This window comes from Epinephelus moara, chromosome 7 (genome assembly GCF_006386435.1).
Source record: "Epinephelus moara isolate mb chromosome 7, YSFRI_EMoa_1.0, whole genome shotgun sequence".
NCBI classification, from domain to species: Eukaryota; Metazoa; Chordata; class Actinopteri; order Perciformes; family Serranidae; genus Epinephelus; species Epinephelus moara.
Genome location: NC_065512.1, coordinates 21,516,241 through 21,536,377, shown reverse-complemented (window position 1 = coordinate 21,536,377; position 20,137 = coordinate 21,516,241). Strand labels below are relative to the sequence as shown.

The 20,137-nt window shown below is 40.3% G+C and overlaps 1 protein-coding gene across 5 annotated transcripts in view; it reads right to left on the bottom strand.

Annotated features, from left to right (window-relative positions):
* Positions 1–984: 984 nt before the first annotated feature.
* Positions 985–20,137, bottom strand: part of grb14 (growth factor receptor-bound protein 14) — a 43,098-nt gene continuing 23,945 nt past the window's right edge. For 4 of the 5 annotated variants that reach the window (XM_050048720.1, XM_050048721.1, XM_050048722.1 and 1 more), the window contains 12 exons: positions 16,780–16,936; positions 13,896–14,017; positions 13,685–13,759; positions 13,404–13,541; positions 10,134–10,244; positions 9,929–10,024; positions 9,503–9,565; positions 6,113–6,229; positions 3,277–3,346; positions 3,096–3,183; positions 1,934–2,027; positions 985–1,809 (listed from right to left, as the gene is read on the bottom strand). In XM_050048720.1, the coding sequence (XP_049904677.1) occupies positions 1,663–1,809; positions 1,934–2,027; positions 3,096–3,183; positions 3,277–3,346; positions 6,113–6,229; positions 9,503–9,565; positions 9,929–10,024; positions 10,134–10,244; positions 13,404–13,541; positions 13,685–13,759; positions 13,896–14,017; positions 16,780–16,936 (1,278 nt within the window). In that variant the 3' untranslated portion in view covers positions 985–1,662. Of the gene's footprint in view, positions 1,810–1,933; positions 2,028–3,095; positions 3,184–3,276; positions 3,347–6,112; positions 6,230–9,502; positions 9,566–9,928; positions 10,025–10,133; positions 10,245–13,403; positions 13,542–13,684; positions 13,760–13,895; positions 14,018–16,779; positions 16,937–17,310; positions 19,747–20,137 lie in introns of those variants that run through there. The other variant, XM_050048723.1, reaches the window with a different exon arrangement.

Sequence of the window (20,137 nt, the reverse complement as noted above, 5' to 3'; positions counted from 1 at the left end):
GAAAAATCATGACTTATGTGTTCACTATAAAAATCTTTCTGAGCAGCAAAGCGCCCCACTGTGCGCTGATGAGACGGCTCAGGTGGACGTTTCATTTTGTAGTGAGATTTAGCGTCTGTCATTGCATTTGTATCATGACCCCGTGTGGCCTATTTACCATACAAAGACTATAATGTGCTGTATACTGTTTTTATATAATAAAGGCTGAGTTTATCCGTCTTGTGATCGATTGCCTCACACTGTCCCAGATCTCATCGGGGCTGCGCACTGAACTACAGCAATTGCTGGCAGTTTTGAAACATCACTGAAACCTACTGTTACCTTTTAGCTTATTGTTAAATGTGACAATAAATCACACAAATCATACATTACAAACAGACTTGTTTATATATAAAACTATGCAGTCCATGACATTCATTGTTCAATGCACTGTTGTCCAGCTGGGGGAAAAAAAAGAAATAACAACTAACAGAAGATCATTTAAAACACCTTGTTTTTGAAAGCTGATGCATTATTGGCTTCTGAAAACAATATCTGACACTGTATATCCGCAGCGGTTGCAATAACACCAAAATACAACCAACCCAGCTTTTGCAAACTGTATACATGAGTCTTTGGAAAGTATAAAACCTAAATTTCAATATACACTGAATTCAGATATGATCAGAATCAGTCACACATTATTTCTGCTTTCCATCTTAATGGCTTAGATCTAAAAATGGTGAAATATATTTCGCTGCTCTCACACTAGAGCAAGCTCACTACTAATTTAATGTCATACAAACATCTCATTTAATCACATACGTTTAAAAATGTACAGTGCAGGCGAGTGAGGTTGTGTGCCATTTCCCTCCACCTATACATTACTTCTCCTTTTCTCTCTACAGCAGTCTCAGTCCAGCTAACAGGGCATGCACACTTCCTGAGAGGTTGTTGTAGCTCTCAAATAGAAAACAACAATCATTTTCTTAAAAAAAAAAAACCAAAAAAAAAAAAACCTGAATACTTAGAAATACAATGACAGTGGTAAGTAAGATAGCTTAGTTTTACTCAGATACAACAGGACAGAGGTGTTTAGTACTAAAATTCCCCACATGATATGGTTTCAAATAAAATTGACGACATGTTTAACTATTGCATACATACTGCAGAAGACATCTGATTGAAATGTTTTCAGTGAAACTCAAATTCCAGCTACTGTATGTCAACAAGAAAAAAAAACTACTTTCTGTCACTGGTGCCATGATGTTGTCAGAATCACAAGCTGTTTGCAGTACACATTCGGCTCCACAATACACAGCACAAGAAGTCATGTTTGGACTTTGCACAATGGATTTACCACCACACACGGGCACTTAACAGGGCTGAAGAACAACGTTCAGCAGACAAGATTGCACATCATCTTCAGCACATGTGGTCAGGTATTGTAAGTCTATTGTCAAATTCAGCTTTTTGTTAGGAAGAAAACACAAGGAGGGACCGTGCAGCATAGTTTGAACGATGGTGGACGATAGTGGATGACAACAGTGGTTTCAGTTAGCATGGGCTGTTCAGTCTGTATATCTTTCTTCTTCAAGGCACAGGCACACTGGGAGTGTTTGTCCAGAAAGGCCCTGGAGTTAAGGTGCATGTGGGCCCTCGGGGGTCTCTTGGGTCCCTTGTTCACAGGGCGATCCGGGCACAGTGGTGTTTGAGCTTGCAGGGCAACACCCCTCGGTTTAGCTGGTAAAACTCCACCAACTGGATCAAGTCAGTGAACCGCGTGTGGCCGTCGTCCAGACTGTAGAATAACTCCCCTTCATCATCCACCTGCAGCGGGGCATGCACACATACACAAAGGAATCACACACAAGACATAGATAACTTATTAAACATGAGGCTCAAATTTGGAGGATTAAAAAAAAGACATATCCAAACAGTGGGTTGTACTCACAGGTAAGATCTGAAAGTGTTTGATTTTCTGCATGTGGCACAGCGACAGAACAAACGTCTTCGGGTTGCTTTGGCTGTCTCTCAGAAGAAATACTCTGAAAACAAAAGGAAAGCTTTTAAATGCTGCTCTCACTTTATCTGGCTGTAATGTTAGCTAGCTAGGTGAGGGTGAGCTAGCAGGAGATGAAAGCTTCCTTCTGTGTGGTGATACAGTTGGTGGGTGTATTTTGGTAAAAAGAAAATAGTTCCTACATGAAACTGCTCACAACAAGGTTTGCGGATTATCTCTAGTAACCAGGTTATTATTTCTGAAAAGACACATTGCTGTTGAGTTTTTTAAATGTATTTTTTGGTGCTTTGTGCACCACAAGCTGAGTGCTATCTAGTTTCATTCATATCTCCAACATTCGGCAACTCACACCAAAACAATCTAGGTTAATAAATAGCACCACAGGTAAGAGGAAAAATGTATTTTCATGCACCAAAAGCTCAGTGGCCTACCTATTACCAATAAACCTAATTTCACACTGCAAATAAAAAACTAGAAGTAACATTTTAAGGTTGTATGCCTCCCTCAACCAGTGAAGTTGCAGTTACAGATTACACGAGACTCGTATGTTGTCATGGCAGTTGACAATACTTCGAATATGATTGTTGCTTCAAGTATAAAACATAGATGCTTCATAAACATCTTAAACAAGGCACCCAGGATTAGTGTCACCAATTCAGTATCTGACCAAATGTTTCCACTTGTGTTCCTGAGCTATGGTGTTGACTAATGGCCAAAAAACAGTTTTTGCAGAACATTATGATGTCACAGTAAAGCTGACCTTAGAATATAAAAAGGTCATCACTCTTAGCATGTTATCCTATTAGACATTTGTGTCAAATTTGTCATAATTATCCTATGTATTCTTTAGTTATGGCCAAAAACGTGTTTTGTGAGGTCACAGTGACCTTTGATCTTTGACCACCAAAATCTAATCAGTGCATTGTTCAGTCCAGCTGGACATTTTGTGCTAAATTTAAAGGAATTCCCTTAAGGCATTCTTGAGTGTTCAGGAGAATGGGACAGCCGGATGGAAGGACAAGCCAAAACATAATGCCTCAAGCTATGGCTGGCGCTGGCGCAGAGGCACAAAAAAAGGCATATAACCACTTACCCATCGATAAGCCCCTGCTGAGTGATTAGACGCTGAGCCTCATCTCGAGACAGTTTGCCGTGGAACCAGGACTGAGCCAAGTGGAGGGCTGCAGCACAAAGAGAAACCATATATTGCAAATGATCTATTTCACTTGTGTACATATGGCAAATCTGAATAATAAAAAAAGTGTTCCACAAACCTATGTTTGACACCGAGCTTTGTGATGTGGAGGGGCTACCATGGCCGCTCAGACGGTGGCAGCTCTTCCTCTGCAGGAGAAATGAGTTGCAGCTACATTATTAGTAATGATAATACACAGGTAAAGGTTCTTTTCACAGCGTTAATATCAGTGTTGGGTAAGGGTTACTTTAAAAGTAATCAAAGTACGTTACTGCGTTACTTTCTAAAAAAGTAACCAGTTACTTTACTGCGTTACTCCCTGAGTAAAGTAACTCAATTACTTTAAAAGTACTTCCAACGTTACTCCCTGAGAAAAGTAACTCAAGCACTTTTAAAGTACTTTTTAGTATTCTACATTTCCTATTGGGCAATGGACCACAGGGCGCTAAGCCTACATTTTTTTGTCTCCAAAATCAAAGTTATGGACCACTTGCCCTTCACTGAGATCCAATTCTCCCATCACAGCCGTCACTTTGACCAGTAGAAACACACAACGATCTGCTGCCGTAGACAACTGTATGACAACAACACCCCAGCGTTTTTAATATTTCCTCTATGGATGTTACCACACAGAGTAAAAGGGGGAAATGATGGTGTGAAACAGCAGAGGCACTTTGTCAACCCGCCGAGTTAATGTTACTGTCATTAGCATCAAGCTAGCAAACAATGTTACATCCTCACGGTCGGACATAAAGTAATAACATTAACAAATAGCGGCGGGGCTTTTACTCACCACAACTGCAGAGGCTCCCAGCTTCATTTGTAACAAACTACATTATAGACAGTGCGTTATTTATTAATCCCTCTGTGTGTTTATATATTTACTTTTTATCCGCTCCGTTGTCTTTGTAAAGTTAACATATTGCACCGTCATTTCAAACTCAACACTTGTTTCAAATTAAAAGCCCCTTATAACCTCGGCTGACAATCCCTCCATTTTCTAAATAGACTTTTATTCTGAAACATTTGTCAGAACTTCCTGTGGAAGATACAGTAGCTTGATAGTTTACGTATGGCGCTTCAAATGTAGCTCCTGCCATCTGCTGACGCTTTTAGGTGACTACAAAAGCGGCTGGCACATGAACACACACTAATAATAGTAAAAGTGATAAAAATAGGACAAGAATAACCCGATGACATCACACACGCCGTGAAAGACGACAGGAGATAATTGGTGAGTACCAGCGTGTAGCGTGTACCAGGCATAATGCAAGTCCTGAGTCTGAAATATGTCTGTCAGCGAGTCCTACTCCACCTATTTAGACTCCACCGTAGACAACGGCAGCATTTCTCCGACCACGTAGCGAGCCATAAGCTCCGTGGCTTCTTTCAGACTGAAAGGTTTAACATAATCTCCGTTATTAGAACCAAACGACAGCCGTTGCTGTTTCGGAGCTGAAGGACCAGCGATCTAAAAGTAACGGAAGTAACTGATGTCTTGTTTGAAAATATACTTAAGCATTTGATTACTCAAACAGCAAACTAACGCGTTAGGTTACTCGTTACTGCAAAAAGTAATCAAAGTACTCTAACCCGTTACTTTGTAACGCGTTATACCCAACTCTGGTTAATATATTAGCAAAACAAATTTTTGCAATGTAAAGACACAGTGGTGTGATGGCGTCCTGAGCAGAGAATGAAGTCACGCTACCCCTGTGTGTTGTAATATGAGCTTCTCTGTGGTTTGTTGTGGTACCTACAGTAGGTCCAGCCGCACATGTATGGTAGTGCATGTGTGTATCCCATTGGCTAGCTTATTGCCACTGCTTTGCACTGCGCTCATAACCACTTAAATCAGGGCCTTGTTCTCCCCTGGGTAACACTGTTAGCACTGTCAGTACTGTTGCCGTTGTTTAGGGCTGTTTATTGAGTTAGCACCATTAGATGTTAGCCGCCGGCTCAGCCACCTCTATGTTGAGAACCACGTGCAGACAACTTGCACGCTCTGGATTTCACACAGAGCCCCTTAAATATATCCTGTTTCTCTTGCCTTTGTATTCTGAGGCAATAACGGTTTACTCTATGACAGTGGCTCCCAACCTTTTTCCTTAAGGGACCCCTTTTTTATCATTGCATAAACTGATGACCCCTTACCAAGTGAAATATTTTGTGGTTATTGCACATTATAGTCAATGTATTACAATAACAGAACACAACAACTGGATATCTGTACGACTAACTATCATGCATACTTAATAGGGTTCTTTCTTAAAAAAAAACCAGGGTTTTCTTCTCTCTGGTGCTTGGTGATGTATTAGCTCTTTCACTGTTTTAACTGTGTACTGTTCTGATGCTGGATGAAGCTGTAAAGCACAGAGCGAAGGCTCTTGTGTTCAGGTCTTCATCGTGCCCTTCAGCCTGTGAGATTTTTTTTCATATAACTTTAAACCTTGAATAATAATCTAAACTTTAAAAATTACACTGTCATTTAGTTTTCTTCATAAAATGAAAGAAACATTGGCCTAGTTTATATTTTTTAAAAAAGTTTTCTTACGCCCTCAAAATCAAGAAGGCCTCTCGACCCCCTGTGAAGCTTTGGTGACCCCTATTGGGGGTCGGGACCCCTAGGCCTGGAACCAGTGCTCTCTGAGGTGCTTACAACTGTTGACCTTATGAGCTTTGTTTGTTGTGTTACGCCACTGTGTGAATGAAAATACTCCATGCTGTTCAAAAACACTTTGTTACACTGAACATTAACAGATTTAAGGTTGTGAATTGTAAGAGCACATCAGGATATCTGAATAAAATGTTTTAAGATTCTCTCACACCCTTTTTAGCACCATTTATTTCAGAGATTTTTAAGTTCACCAAAATGTCAAGAGTACATGTTTTCACTGGGTGACACCTTGACTTACCCTCCATGACAGGCCTTCCTCTACAGCCACAGACAAAGCCTCAGATGGGTTCTCAATCACCCGGCTCTTTTGGCCAGAGAAGTCCATGGCCACGAGTGAGTTCTCTGAGATGCTTCTCTGAAATATCACACATACATTAAAATGTTATTTTTGTATTGTATTGTATTGAATTGACTCTTTTTTGCTTTAATTAATCATAACACAAAAAACTATTATATCAAAATATGCAGTGTACTCTACAAAATACCCAAAGGTTTTTCTTTTTAAGGTTGACTTCCTTTATATACTGTGGAATGGAGGAAGACTGACTTTTACAGTCTTGTGGTATTGTATTGCCATCTAGTGTCTGAGTAGCATGACTCCATCTTCATCAATCCTAGATGATTCCAGACAGAAAACTCTATTGAAAAGGGATTAGAGTGGCTTTGAAAAGAATGACACACGGGCACATTTTAGTCCTTTAAGCTGCCATATAGCGAGTGGCTCACTGCACACACTCAAGAAAATTCTTCTTATCAGGATTACCAAGAAGCTTTTAAATTACCACATTTGTTCCTCTACCACCTCCTAAGCTTGCAATTTAAACGAGTGGTTAAAACAAAGTGAGCAGTGTTTATTTTGAGGATACAGACATTCCCATTCATCTTATTCACTCTGCTCCAATTCCAATGATGTAAAAATACCTATCATTGCTTGTAAATATGTTACTTATTATAGTATATACGAGTATGGCTTTTATTTACTTTTCAGTGATCATATGAAGAAGTTTTCTCGATGTAGCATGTTGAGCTAAATCTGTCAAGTAAATTCCAGAAGATTCAGCAGCCTGACCCTGCATTTGGCAGATTCGTGTACTCCCCTATCTATCTAGCTAATCCTCTTGGCGAGGCTGTTGGTCACATATGACCCTCCGACAGCAGAGAAGAGGTGATGAGTTGTTAAATCTGAGAGCAGCTGATCACTGTATATTTTTAGAAAGCAGAGGGTTCACGAACATGTCCAAAAGCCATAAATAGATTGTGTTCACAGCCGTGAAAATGCTCCCAGTAGAGTCTGAGGCTATTCTGAGACACCAAATCCACATTAACACACTAAAGGTGCCTCATTTGTCCTATGCAATTATATTACTGCACTGCTATGTCTTGGCCTGTTTTGGCTTCAACATGTTTTTTGATACATGAAAATTGGTCTGAAAAGCTGCATTGATTGATTTTCTCTTGGTCACCTGGGGGCAGTGGAACAGGCTGGAAAACCAACATTAGCAGCTGTTACATAGACAATATTTCTTAAATCGGAATTATATCATTCTGAATGTGGATTCCACCTGACCTGTTTACATAGACGCTAATTAAAGTGATGTGATAAAATGTGTTTACATGTCCCAAAGCATTTAATTTTTTGACCCGCGTTGACCCCCTTTTTCATCTGCTGTAAAGTGTCTAATTTGATGGAAATAGAACAGAAAAAGTACTTTTTTTAAAATTCAATTAATTAAATACATAAGAGAGAACTGCTTAGGCATGTCTACACAGTTTAGTAGTAAGGAGTGTCAGTTTAACCCAGGTTTTTTTTCTGTAGCTACAAATTACAGATGTCCCCTGAACACCTCACATGCAGACTATAGGTGGACGTTACAATTTACCAATGTTCTCTAAGCTTGTCATTTGCAGGCTACTGCTACTGGTAGTGACAGATTATTGTTATGTCCAGCAACTCCACAATTTAGCCAATAGCACCGTAACATACAGCTACTGTTTCAAAATGAAATATCACTTACATAAGAATGTAGCACTAGCAAAACATTAAATATTTTTGGAGTTTATGAATGACTCTTTGTCAAAGGCGGAGAAAGAAGAGTAGAAACAGCTGCTGCAGCATGCCGTGTGTAGCGCATGCACACCCTGCGTCACCTAATGTTACACCCATGTGGGGCAATCATGCGCAAAAAGAACGTCTTTATTCCAATCAGACAGAAATGATCAGATTAAGCATTTACATAGCTATTAGGCATTCATGTGTTCCTCTTGAATTAATCATGAAAGGATAACACCACTCCTCCTTCCAATTGGGCCACATTTGACCAGTCTCCACCAATTGAAGTGGGCAGATGAGCCATTTATGGGAGGCTAGAGACTATCCCAGCTGACATTGGGCGAGAGGTGGGGTACATCCTGGACAGGTCGCCAGACTATCACACTATCACTAAAATGACCCCTGGTTAGGTTTAGGCATGAGGAGTGAGATTGGTTAAGGCCAGGGTAAGAATATCAAAGTAAGCCAATAAGAGGCAGAGTAGGTCATGATTTCATTACAGTGGGAAAGTCCGATGAAATCATTCTGTATAATAATTAGCTATGTTCTTCAGTTTGGGGGCATGTGCAGTCCATTTCTGAAGGAAGACCCTTTGGAGCAATGCTTTTCGACCTGAGCAAGGAGAAAAAGCAGTTATCTGGGTGGTTGAATGATTCTCCTAGCATTATTCTTACAGCGCCTGGTGTGAATATTCATTAGGCAGGGTACAGCAGCACCTATTGTATGTTCAGCCGAACAAACCACTGTTTACAGAGTCTTGTGGTCCTGTTCAGTAGTGTTTCCGTACCACAGTGATGTTCAGTGTCAGGGCATTCTCAATGGTGCAGGAGTAGAAATTCCTCAGTATCTGAGGTGATACCACCAAGGTACTTGAAGCTATCCACTCTCACCTCTGAGGACCCATAGATATTAAGGGGGTGCATACTTCCTTCCCTGCTGTTTCCCAAAGCCCACTATCTACTCCTTGATTTTGCTGATGTTCAGGAGAAGGCTGTTGTCCTAACACCAGTGGGTCAGGTCCTTTACTTCCTTCAGGTAGGCCTTTTTATAGTTATCTGTCATCAGGCCCACCACAGCTAGGTTGTCAGCAAACTTGATCATGTTGGAGTTGGGAGAGGCTACACAGTCATGTATGTACAAGGAGTACAGCAGGGGACTCAAAACGCAGCCCTGGGGTGCTCCAGTGTTAAGGATGGGGTTTGCCCATCAGGAAGTCAAGGATCCACATGCACACTGGGTTGTTTAATCCCAGTTCCTTGAGTTTTATGATGAGGCTGGAAGGAACTATGGTGTTAAACGCTGAACTGCATTCAGTAAACCGCAATCTTACATTGCTCCTTTTCTTTTGCAGGCGAGACAGGGTGGTGTGGAGGAAGTGTGCTATGGAGTCCTCCGTTGACGTTCTTCCATTCGTTCCTCCGTCCTCCGTTTTTTGGGAGTTTGTTACCATTAGTGAGCTTTATCATAGTCTTTTGATTCATTATTAAGCTCACAAAAGTACATTTTAAAGTGAGGATAAAAGCTTTTACGGCAATTTCAAGTGAGTTACATGACGTAAACATAAGACCTCTGGCTTACCATTGGTGAAGCTTTTTGTTTCTGGTGTGGCTGAATGAAGTTTTGGTACAGTTGCATCCCATACTGAAACACAGAAAAACATTAGCATGTTAAAATTGATTCAAAAATATTTATTACATGTTAACTTTAAAATACTTTCAGTGGCCCTTGAGTGTAGTGATGAAAAGGGAGAGATACAAATAAACCACAGTCTATTGCACTTTACTGTATATTATTTATAGACCAGCAGGAGAGTGACTAATGCTCTAAACTGTATCCAGCAGATATCCAGACAATGAACACATGCTGCTTCTATAAAGAGTAGGAGTGCTAATCCAGCATCACTCAATAGTTTCTCTTGACCTCTTCCCAAAGCTAAATCTGATTCTAGTACTGACTCAGCATTCCTCCTCTTAGACATCACCAGTTAGTGATCAGCAAGCCAACCTTTAACAAGCGCATGGCTGTGATCCAGCAGGTCCTGGTCTGCTCATCATCCGCACAAAGAAGCTTCAAGTCCCGGGCTGAACTACACTTTGTGGACTGGAGAAAGGAGTTAAAAGGAAACAAAAAGGAGTTCAGCATGCTGGGAATCAATACTCTACTTCTGCTTCTTTTATACAGTTTTGGCATTTCTAGAAAGTTTTGGTACCTTGACACAGAAACCATAATCTGTAGGTGCTCCATGTAGTTTTTTGGCTGACAACACTGTGTAGACATCACTGTCACTGAAGTCGGCAATGAACTGGAGATGCCTCGGTTCCTGCAAAACAAAGAGAGGTCACAATAAAACAAAGTAGAGTCAAGATATGAACTTTCATGCAACATCAAATGAAAGTTTTGGGTCTGTAAATCTGTGATGTGATGGATAGTGTGTCAGTACTGCCTCTTCCAATGTATCGTTATGATGTGGTCACTTAATTGAATAACACAGTGCACAAGAAAGTAATTTACTTTCAAAAAGGAATGAGACATGCTTCTGTTAAAAATCTAAAACTGAACAGTGGAAGAATGCCACATTTATATTAATCAAACCATGCTTACAGCAACAGTGAGGTTGCGTACAGCAGTTATGTTGCTAGGTACCTGCACTGGGTCCCTGATGCATTACAATTTAAAAGACCGCAGTAAACTCACTATCGACCATCCTATCGAGAGGACACACCCTCTTGTTTTCCCTTTCAAATACTTAATTGTTAACATCAAATCCTAAAACGGTAGCATCACGGGACACGGGAAAAGTATTTCTCATGACAAGAAACCACTGAGAGTGAATTTTTTTTGTTTTGGATGTTATTAACATAGTGTCGGTGATGTGTCTTGTGTTTTTCATCCAGGGCTCTGCACAGTTTTGAGACCTGTCTGGCGTCATCCTCCGCTATCTGAATCTCTGTGTGCTGCTATTGCCTGGCAAAGGCGGCAGTGTCAGCAGTGTTGGCACGGAGGTCTTCCAGGGACTGCCATTAGACTATAACCCTCATCACTTTGGGTTAACAAAAATACCCAAATTCACAATATGTAGGATATCACTACAGACATTGCTGGTATCTTCTTTCTAACATCGCAACATCTGCTGTGACAGCAGACGCTGTATTTGCTAATGTCAATAATGACCCAATGATGATTTAACCTTCTAGGATTATGCTACTTTTTGATGATGTGAGCTACTGATCAATACCAAATTTACACCTATGATGATGACTCAATGGTGCTTTACTGTGCAGGGGATGCACCACATTGAATAAACATTTTCACCAGCGGACACCATTTTCCTTCTGTCTGTGCATATATCTTGCACACGACGAGATCTTGTCTTGGTCATAATTTCAGTGATGATGTATAAATGCATTAAATATTCTGGGTTTGCCCTTATTCCAAAAAGGCAACATTTCTACTCAGCTGTTAACATAGCTTATAAAAATTCATATCATATCCCACTAATATTCCCGTTTGCATGCAGTCCTGAATCTGATTGATGTGCCCTAACATGTCGTTTATTATGTCAAAATACAAAAAAGTGAAACAGCTGGAGCTGCTTGTGCCATTTTGCTTCTTTGAATCAAAATAGGATTTCTCAGTTTTACACTGGTGGCTGACTTGTTGTACCGTGTGCATATCCAAAAACCTGTTGATATCCAAGTCTTTCATAATGTCAGGAAGTAGGTGTTTTTATCCTTCCGACCAGAAATGTGGGCCTTTTTTGGGGCATGCATCTCTACCCCACAGCCTTGCAAACTGTTTGGGAGTTAAGCGATGTAGAACTTATCCATGACAAAGCACAAAGCTCACCGTAAACAAGCAAGAGGCCACAAGCTGTCGCAAACTGAGGTAAAAAACACCAGTTGAGATGTATATTCCAAATGCGCAGCATACATGTCCACAGAATGCTCCTGAAACCTGAATAACACTGGCATATTCCACGTCGTCATAAGAAAATGCTTCATTTGCAATAAGGCCTAATTCAGAATGCCGTTAACATGACTCGTATCAAATTCAGAATAGTGTCATAATCGGAATATTGGTGTGCATGTCAACATAGTTAATAAGTGAATGGAAAATGTTTTTTTTTTCTCAGAAAGACACAAAACAAGCATATCTCTTAAAATGTTCACCAATTAGATTTACACAATAGCTTATTTAAATTTGTAGGAGTCACAATCATCTCACATTTGATTTACTTGATACTGGGTAGACAATTTAGTGCTCTCAAGATGCAACTCAACATGTGAAATCTGTATAATGTTTAGTACATAGCCTTTATATAAACATATACAGTATAGTCTATGGTTTTGTGATTAAAATTCAGATTTGGGGTTTTATCTGTGTCATTTTCAGATACATTTTCAACACACATGAATATAACCGCAATTATAGCCATATAACATCAAATCTAATTTTATTGGGGTCCCACTCAAATGACCACGTGTGGGTCCCGGGGACTCACAACACTGAAAACCAATCAGTATCACTGGTACAGTCTAATCTTTTGTGCAGAAGAGAACATAATTGCTCATGAAGTACAGAGGTGTAGCACAGTTAAATTTAAACAAGGCATATTTATCAATAATAACAGTGTTATCAGTCAGTCTGGGTGTGGTTAAACTATGAATGCAGTGACAGAGATATGGGTAAAAATAAGACATATTGATAGGGGTTGTATTGAGACAGTATCAACACCCGCATTGTGCTAAAGATAAATTTCCAGGGGAAAAAAAAGCACAAAGATTACCATTGTTCGACTTTCATGTGACGCACCAGTCCCACTTCCTTGTTTAAAGTAATGCCATAGCCGTTAGTGTCTGTACTGACTGACTAGCAAAGTGTCTGACCACAAATGAATGATAAACCTGCTCGAGTAAATGTGGGCGCCATACCAAAGCCTCCCTGCACCCTACAACAAAAGGTCTACTGTTGTAGGAAATGAAAGCAGTTGAGAAGTGGTTGTGTTGGCACGGCTGGTGCCTAGGTATAAGCCTCACTTGTCAGCAGCTTTGGGAGTCCTGTTTCTGCCTGGCTGATATGCCAGCTGACCTAAGGAAAATCAAGCTCAACCTGTTCCACTGCCCTTTAACAGCATGAGTAAGATACATACAGAGGATGAACTGATGACCCCATAGTGTACCAACAGAGGATTAGGATGCGTCTTCATAGACTAAGTCAAGAGTTTGAATTTTGTAGTTGGTGTCATGTATTTTCTTTACCCCCGAATGTTGACTGTGTTAAGTGCGGGTAAAAAAATAAACATGACAAATTAATACAATGCATATATATATATATATATATATATATATATATATATATATGCATTGCATATTGACCTAGATTGCATGCAACAGAATGGTTTTGGTTGTATTCGACGAATAACCCATGTACTAATCTTCTTTTTTATTGCTTTTGATTTTGAGTCATTCAATTTACTGACCTTGGACGTTCCCTTATTGGAGAAATAAAGCCCAGACCTCCGCAGGACAAAATAAAACTTCTTCCAAGACTTTCTGCTTTGCTCTTTGGCATGGAGGTGTCCATGTATCTCTGGACAAGTGCTGGAGTTGAGAAAGGTCTGTGTTGGGTAGAGAAATATTTGTCCATAAATGGGTGTGTGCAGGAAATTGTAACACACAACACATTTAGACACAAGTTTAGAGCCTCACAACTGGCACTCGAGGGCAAAGTGAAAGCAGTGTAAACAGAAGAACTTGATACCTGTATAAGCTGAGAGTGATCCACCATCCCATTGGTTTCACTGGATATGGAGACCATGTGATCCGGGAAAAAGTCCTACCAATATGAAAGCAACATCATTTATTACAACACTCTTTACACTCCTCAACCCACACAGTGGTGGGAATACAGCAGGGTTGGTTCAAAGAGGGGATGATCACCATATATATAGTATATGTTATCACAAACTCACCAGGGGTTTCCTGAAGAATTCATATTTAGCATAATTCTTCCTAAAATACAGCCGGCAGTCTGTGTCCATTCCCCAGCCTGAAAGCACCTCCATAACAGACTCATGGTCTTCAATGATTCTCTCTGGTGAGACCAAGAGGAAAGAAAATCAATGTCGGGTTAACCTGTTTTTCACTTCTCTGTGGATAAAAGAAGAAAACGGAATAAATCAGCTGTAATGCCCAACCAATATGTTTAAATGCTTTAAAATCTCAATGCAAAGATGTGTGCAAGTTACAGCATATTGCTTGACTTCAAGGCACTGAGTTTGATTATTAACCTTAAAGCAATGCATAACCTCTAGATGAGAGCGTGGCTCTCAAGTGAATCAGTACAACATAAATATTAATTATTTCCTAGAACCTGAAATGATTGTTGAATTAATGGAAAACATTTTTTTGGTATGTGAAGCAGCACTGTGAGGCAGAGAGCTCTGAACAACATCAGGGCAAAGACGTCATCAGACAACAAGTAACTATTCATGATTTAAATGGCTGATAACATAATTCTGTGAAATTACATGAGCCCTTCTTTGTTAATGAATGAGCATTTTTAGATTTGAACTGAGTCTGAGTGCAAACCGCAGTCTACGGTCTAAAAACCATGCATTTCCAAATACTTCACTTCTTCTAAATTAAGAAAAGGAGCCTCAAGACATTGCATTTTGTCACAATTTAATGGGTTGTTGAAGGGTTATATTAGCTCTAGGCAATTTTGTCAACACACAAAGGAGCATTTTATGTGTTAGTTTATCTGAAAAAGTAAAATAACAAATATCTAAATACATGGTTCTCACTGGAAAGCAATGATATGTAGTTTTGATTAAAAAAGCATTGATAATTGGAACAGAACAGATGGATGAATTATGTAATGTGTGCAATAGTGTGAAAATGCACTGAGAATTTTTAAAGCAGTCACATTGTCCCCCAGCAGATCAGTGATAATATATCATTGACAAAATGTGTTTTTCACTGTGTGCTTAAAAAGGACTATATTTTATGTCATTCATACACCATTATTGAATGCAAACTGTAATGTTATTTTAATATACAAAGACATGCCTCAGAAATCGTTCAGCAAATTATTTGACGCTGTACATCAATTCAAATGTTCCTTAACAGTTTCTAAAGCAAGCCCTATCTGTAATAAAATTAAAACCTTAAAGTTAAAATTATTGTATGGTTTTCAAACAACACCAGTCAGCTTAATAGGTGGTGACATTTTAAATTAAAATGGATCACATCAGCAGCCATGGATAAAAGGCTTGGGTGGTATATTTTTTCATATCTCCCTGCAATATTACTGGGTTTTATAGTATATGATGGTAGAGTTCACTATGTTCTGCAAGCTCAGTCTAAAGAATACACATTAATGGTACACCTTCTGCATTCAACTTTCTCTCTTTCACTAAACTAAGACTAAAGGCCCTGACACACCAAGCTAAAGGTCGGCTGTTGGTCAATACTGCTTTATTTCAGCCAATCTAGCATGTTGAATCGGCGACAGCTATTGCAACAGTCTGTCAGTGAATGAAATCACTCTGATTGGCAGTTGAGCTCAGCGCACAAGAAGAGAAACGAAAGTGAGGAAAGTAAACAAACAGCTAAAGTAAAGAGGGAGTGAGACCAAAACAAACTTGTTACATAAGGTAAGATTATTTCTCTTTAGCCAATGAGCTCTTTAGCAGAAATGTCTCATGATGGTTTGTGTTATTGTTCAAATATGCTTTTTCTTTTAGCAGTGGATTGCGTTTTTAATGCGCTAAGTGGCTAACTACCATCAAGACAATCTTTTGGTTTCCCCTTTTGAATGACAAATACAGACTGCTGCTATCTGCTGGTGTGGAGTTATTTCCTTGTACGTAGGCACAGAACGTACGTGTTGGATAGCCGTCAGCTGTAGTCTTTGCAGTGTCACTGGCGACGTGAGGCAACTCAACAGTTGGCTTTTATCACCATAACCATCTTAGTTAGTCTTGTTAGTCGTCTGGTTTGTTTGAAATAAACCCTTAATTAAATAAAATAATTAAAGGTAAATATGAAAATATGCTGTTTTCCCCTGCTGTCTCTGTGTGCTGTTGCAGACCAGCTGTTTACAGCACTGTAACGTTATCCCCACCACGCACAGTCGCCATGTTTCCCAGCTCAGCTGCCTGTTGCACTAATAGAGACTGACCTCTGGTGGCATATGATGTGCACTACATAGGATACATCTTCAATACAGCATCTCTGTGTGAGTTTTATAGAAAGAGGAGCATTTGCATTTCAGACGTTATTAAAAATCATTCTGCTGGATTTCTACAGTAAATACCCTGGTTTACCACCACATTTCACAACAAATGCCATGCAGACAATACTAGTAGGGTTGTAAATCATACAGGTGACAAGTGTACGGCACTACCTCTCTGCTAATGCAATGCCAATAGAGTATGAGAAATGATATTCCATGTGAGGAAGATCTATAACTGATGCCTCACAGTGATTAAGACCCAATCAGTACCAACATTAGCTCCCCTCATGTTCTACATTATGTGACTGGGCAATGAATTGGTTTAGGATTTAACAAAAACAGGACAGTGCTCTGTTTCACTCACATGTATCTACACGTCACCACCCCACTTCCTACTGCCACTCCGCCCATCAAATTAAGCAAACCTCGCTCACTGGGCTAACATTACCATCACATGATTAATATCAGCACATAAATATGTCAAAATCAGCAACACTTTCCTTAAGCTGCTTCTACTGTTATCTTAAGACTCAACTTTTTTAGATTTGATCAGGACCGTGCTGTTAGAGGATTTTTTACATTCTCACAAAAAGTGTGTCAGAAAATAAACATGTTACCTATCCCCAGATGAGAGAGGTGTTCAAAAAGAGTCCAGCTGTGGTCATCAATGCAGTGGTTCTTCAAGACAAACAGCTGGCATATGTCCCGGGCAGTGATGTCGCTGGGAACCTCTACTGCTCTGCTGGTGTTATCTTCACTATAAACTTTGATTACCTGCAACAGAAGCATTGAATGTATGACCATTTTAACATCTCAGTAGGAAGGGATACTTTTTACCTTTCAAGAGCACCAGCAGAGTTTTGTTTTTGACTTGAAGTAATGCAATGAACAGTATTTTAAGTGAGGCTAAGTATCAGACAAATTAATCAGTTTGACCCACATACACCACTTAGGTAGCTCCCTTTTTCTCTTGTAGCAACAAAATGTGAACAAAATGAGAGTTGATGAAAGCCCTACAAGGGAGAGAACAACGAGCAAAGCATGTTCCAGGATGTGAATATCTCAGCTTGTAAAGAAAACTGTAGTAATCTTGCAAAACCACATTGAGACATCAAACGCTTTAAAAAATTAATCCATCCAAAACTTACCTCCCTGTTTGGAGCCAAGCAGAGTTCTGAGTTTGGGCAAGCTTTGTAGCCTATGCATGGCTGAGCACACAGCATTGCAAAGGAGAGCTTTTGTAAGAAATAAAAACACGCGTCTGACAGCAGTGCGAGTGTCAGCTGGGAAGCAACGAGTGTCTCCGTCTCTCTCTCTTTCTCTCCCTCTCGCCCTCTCTCGCTCTGCTCTGCGCTGCAGTGGAGCTGAAAGGAGGCAATTAGACAAAACTGCCTCTTAGCACAGCGCTGTCCTGACTCCACGTATCTGTATCGCTGGGGCTTGATACCAAATCACCTGCTACCTTTCTGCGCCACTACGCGTCAAGAAGCCAGAGATCAATCTGCTCATCCACTAAAGCCCCTTTAAGACATGCACCTCAGCAACATCTCCACATCACTTTTAACAGTCTTAGTCTGAACTGAGAGAAAGAGAGACACACAAAATGTATGTTTTGTATTACATTATAAGATCACTGTAATAAAATATCTTCATCTCTTTTGCACAAAATCAGTTTTAATAAAAGAGGAAATAATGTGAAAGAGCCCATTTGAAGTTGCTGAGGTAGTCAATTTTCTAATCGGACCAGTCTATAAAAACTATTTCTCCCATGTGGTAATTAAAATTTCCCGCCATAAGAAACATCAACATGACAGTCAACCATTTCTGAATGACAACTTGCCTTCGCTTTCACAGACAGATGAAGCCAGCAATATTACATATGCCATGACTAAAAAGGGCTTAGGGGGGGTGGAAAGAGAGAGACAGAGTCACAAGGCTCCAACCCCCTCTCCATTCACATTCACATTCACACGCCCATGGCAAGCAGCGCTTCCAGCATAATGCCCTGCAAGAGCCCACAGAGCAATTACAAAGGTGCTGGTTAAATGTAATGCTAGTTGGGTCAACTTGGTCTAAAGTTGACAGAGGCGGGTGCTGCGAGGGGGGGCACGGAGGGAGGCACAGTAAAGACCAAATGACTGTCTCTTTTCTTTTCTTTCAATGACTGCTATTGGTAGTTTAAAGCTGGGCAGGGCGAGCCTGATTCCCTTTGTGGAGAGAAAAGAGGTCAGCGCTCTCCAGCAGGGCTGAGGTTTGAGCCCTCAAGGAGCCATCAGCAAATGGGAGCCTCCAGCTATGACATCATCCCTCAGTGTAAACCATTTAGTGTTTAATCAGCCCGCTTGGAGCCTTACAAGACAAATATCTTTGCTTGTGGATGTCTCACAAAGACGAGGGCCTGCATTAAACAGATTACTCCGGCAGCCAGTGTTTTAATATAGTTAACACTGCATCATCGCACTGCAGGTTAATTATCTAAGATCATTCTGAACCAAAGCAGAGACAAAGACAACATCAGGTGCAGAATCATATTCATTTAAAATAAACAAACCCTTGATTAAAAAAAAAAGAAAAAAAAAGAAAGAGGTATGTAGGCTATATCTGCTGCGCTGCTGGTGATGACTGCATCTAGCCCAGGCGCCTGTTAAGCTGCTGTGAGGAAGTGGCTTCCTGAGAGTTGGCCAAATCAAATCATTCAGGCATCACATTTCACCAGGAACAGGGTAGGGTTTGTCAGAGGGTGAGGAAACCTTTTTGGTACATTAGCAATGCAGATGTACCGTATGTTTGCATTACTTAGCAAAGACCAACTGAAATTAGTCGTAAGTTTAGTGCAAATTTAATTTAGATGTTGAGAAGATAGACATACATGAAAATGAAATTTTATCTGAACCCTAAAATTAATCCATCACTCAGACCATATCCTGTAAATACATCACATACAACAGCCTCTCATCATTATACAAGAGGAGGAGACAGGGAGACTACGCAGTGTAACAGCAGGATTTTATGTTGTACATTGTATTACATTTTTGTAGAGAGCTACAGCAGGGTGTGTTCTTGTTTTTACATGGTGGGGACATATAAATGGGGGAAAACTTTGAGGATCAAACACTTAATTTCCAGCATTCTGGTCGATTTGATCAAACCATAAATTAAAAGTTAACATGGGAAAAATCAGCAAACTTATTGTCGCTGCCATTATCGTTATCATCGTATATGTTAGACACAGCACTGAAGGGCCGTCTCCAAGCTGCTACCCTCCTGGTCAGTTCATCGTCTGCCCAGTTTGCACAAGCTAACACAGCAGCAGCGGCAAACATCCAACACCAAGCCATTAAACGGTCCTAACAAACTCACACAGACACTGAAATGGTGCACACTCAGCCCTGTTAATAACCATTGGGTAGTGTTAGCATTGGTGTGTGATTCTGACAGTTAGCCTGTCACTGGAGGTGTGTGTGTGTGTGTGTGTGTGTGTGTGTGTGGACTCTCACCAACTGTTTTACGGTGCAGAGCTCAACTCCTGCAGCAGCTGTCTCATGATAAACAGTGAAAGAATGCACTGCACACAACTGTACAATGAAACACCCATTTCATATTGAAAAACAACCACATAAAAGTCATGTTTACATGCGGGAGGTTGGGCGGCGATCAGTCTACAGTGGTGTGAAAAAGTGTTTGCCCCCTTCCTGATTTCTTACTTTTTTGCATGTTTTNAACTGTACAATGAAACACCCATTTCATATTGAAAAACAACCACATAAAAGTCATGTTTACATGCGGGAGGTTGGGCGGCGATCAGTCTATATGCTGAACAAACACTAACGTCCAAACAAGAACTCAAATACTCATGCTTATCCCTAGTCAATTCATAGTGTAAATGTCCTTAATTTTTTTCAAGATAAAAGTTTTCTGCTACTTTCATGTTTTTATAGGGAGGGAAGGGGGGGGGGGGGGGGGGGGGGGGGGGGG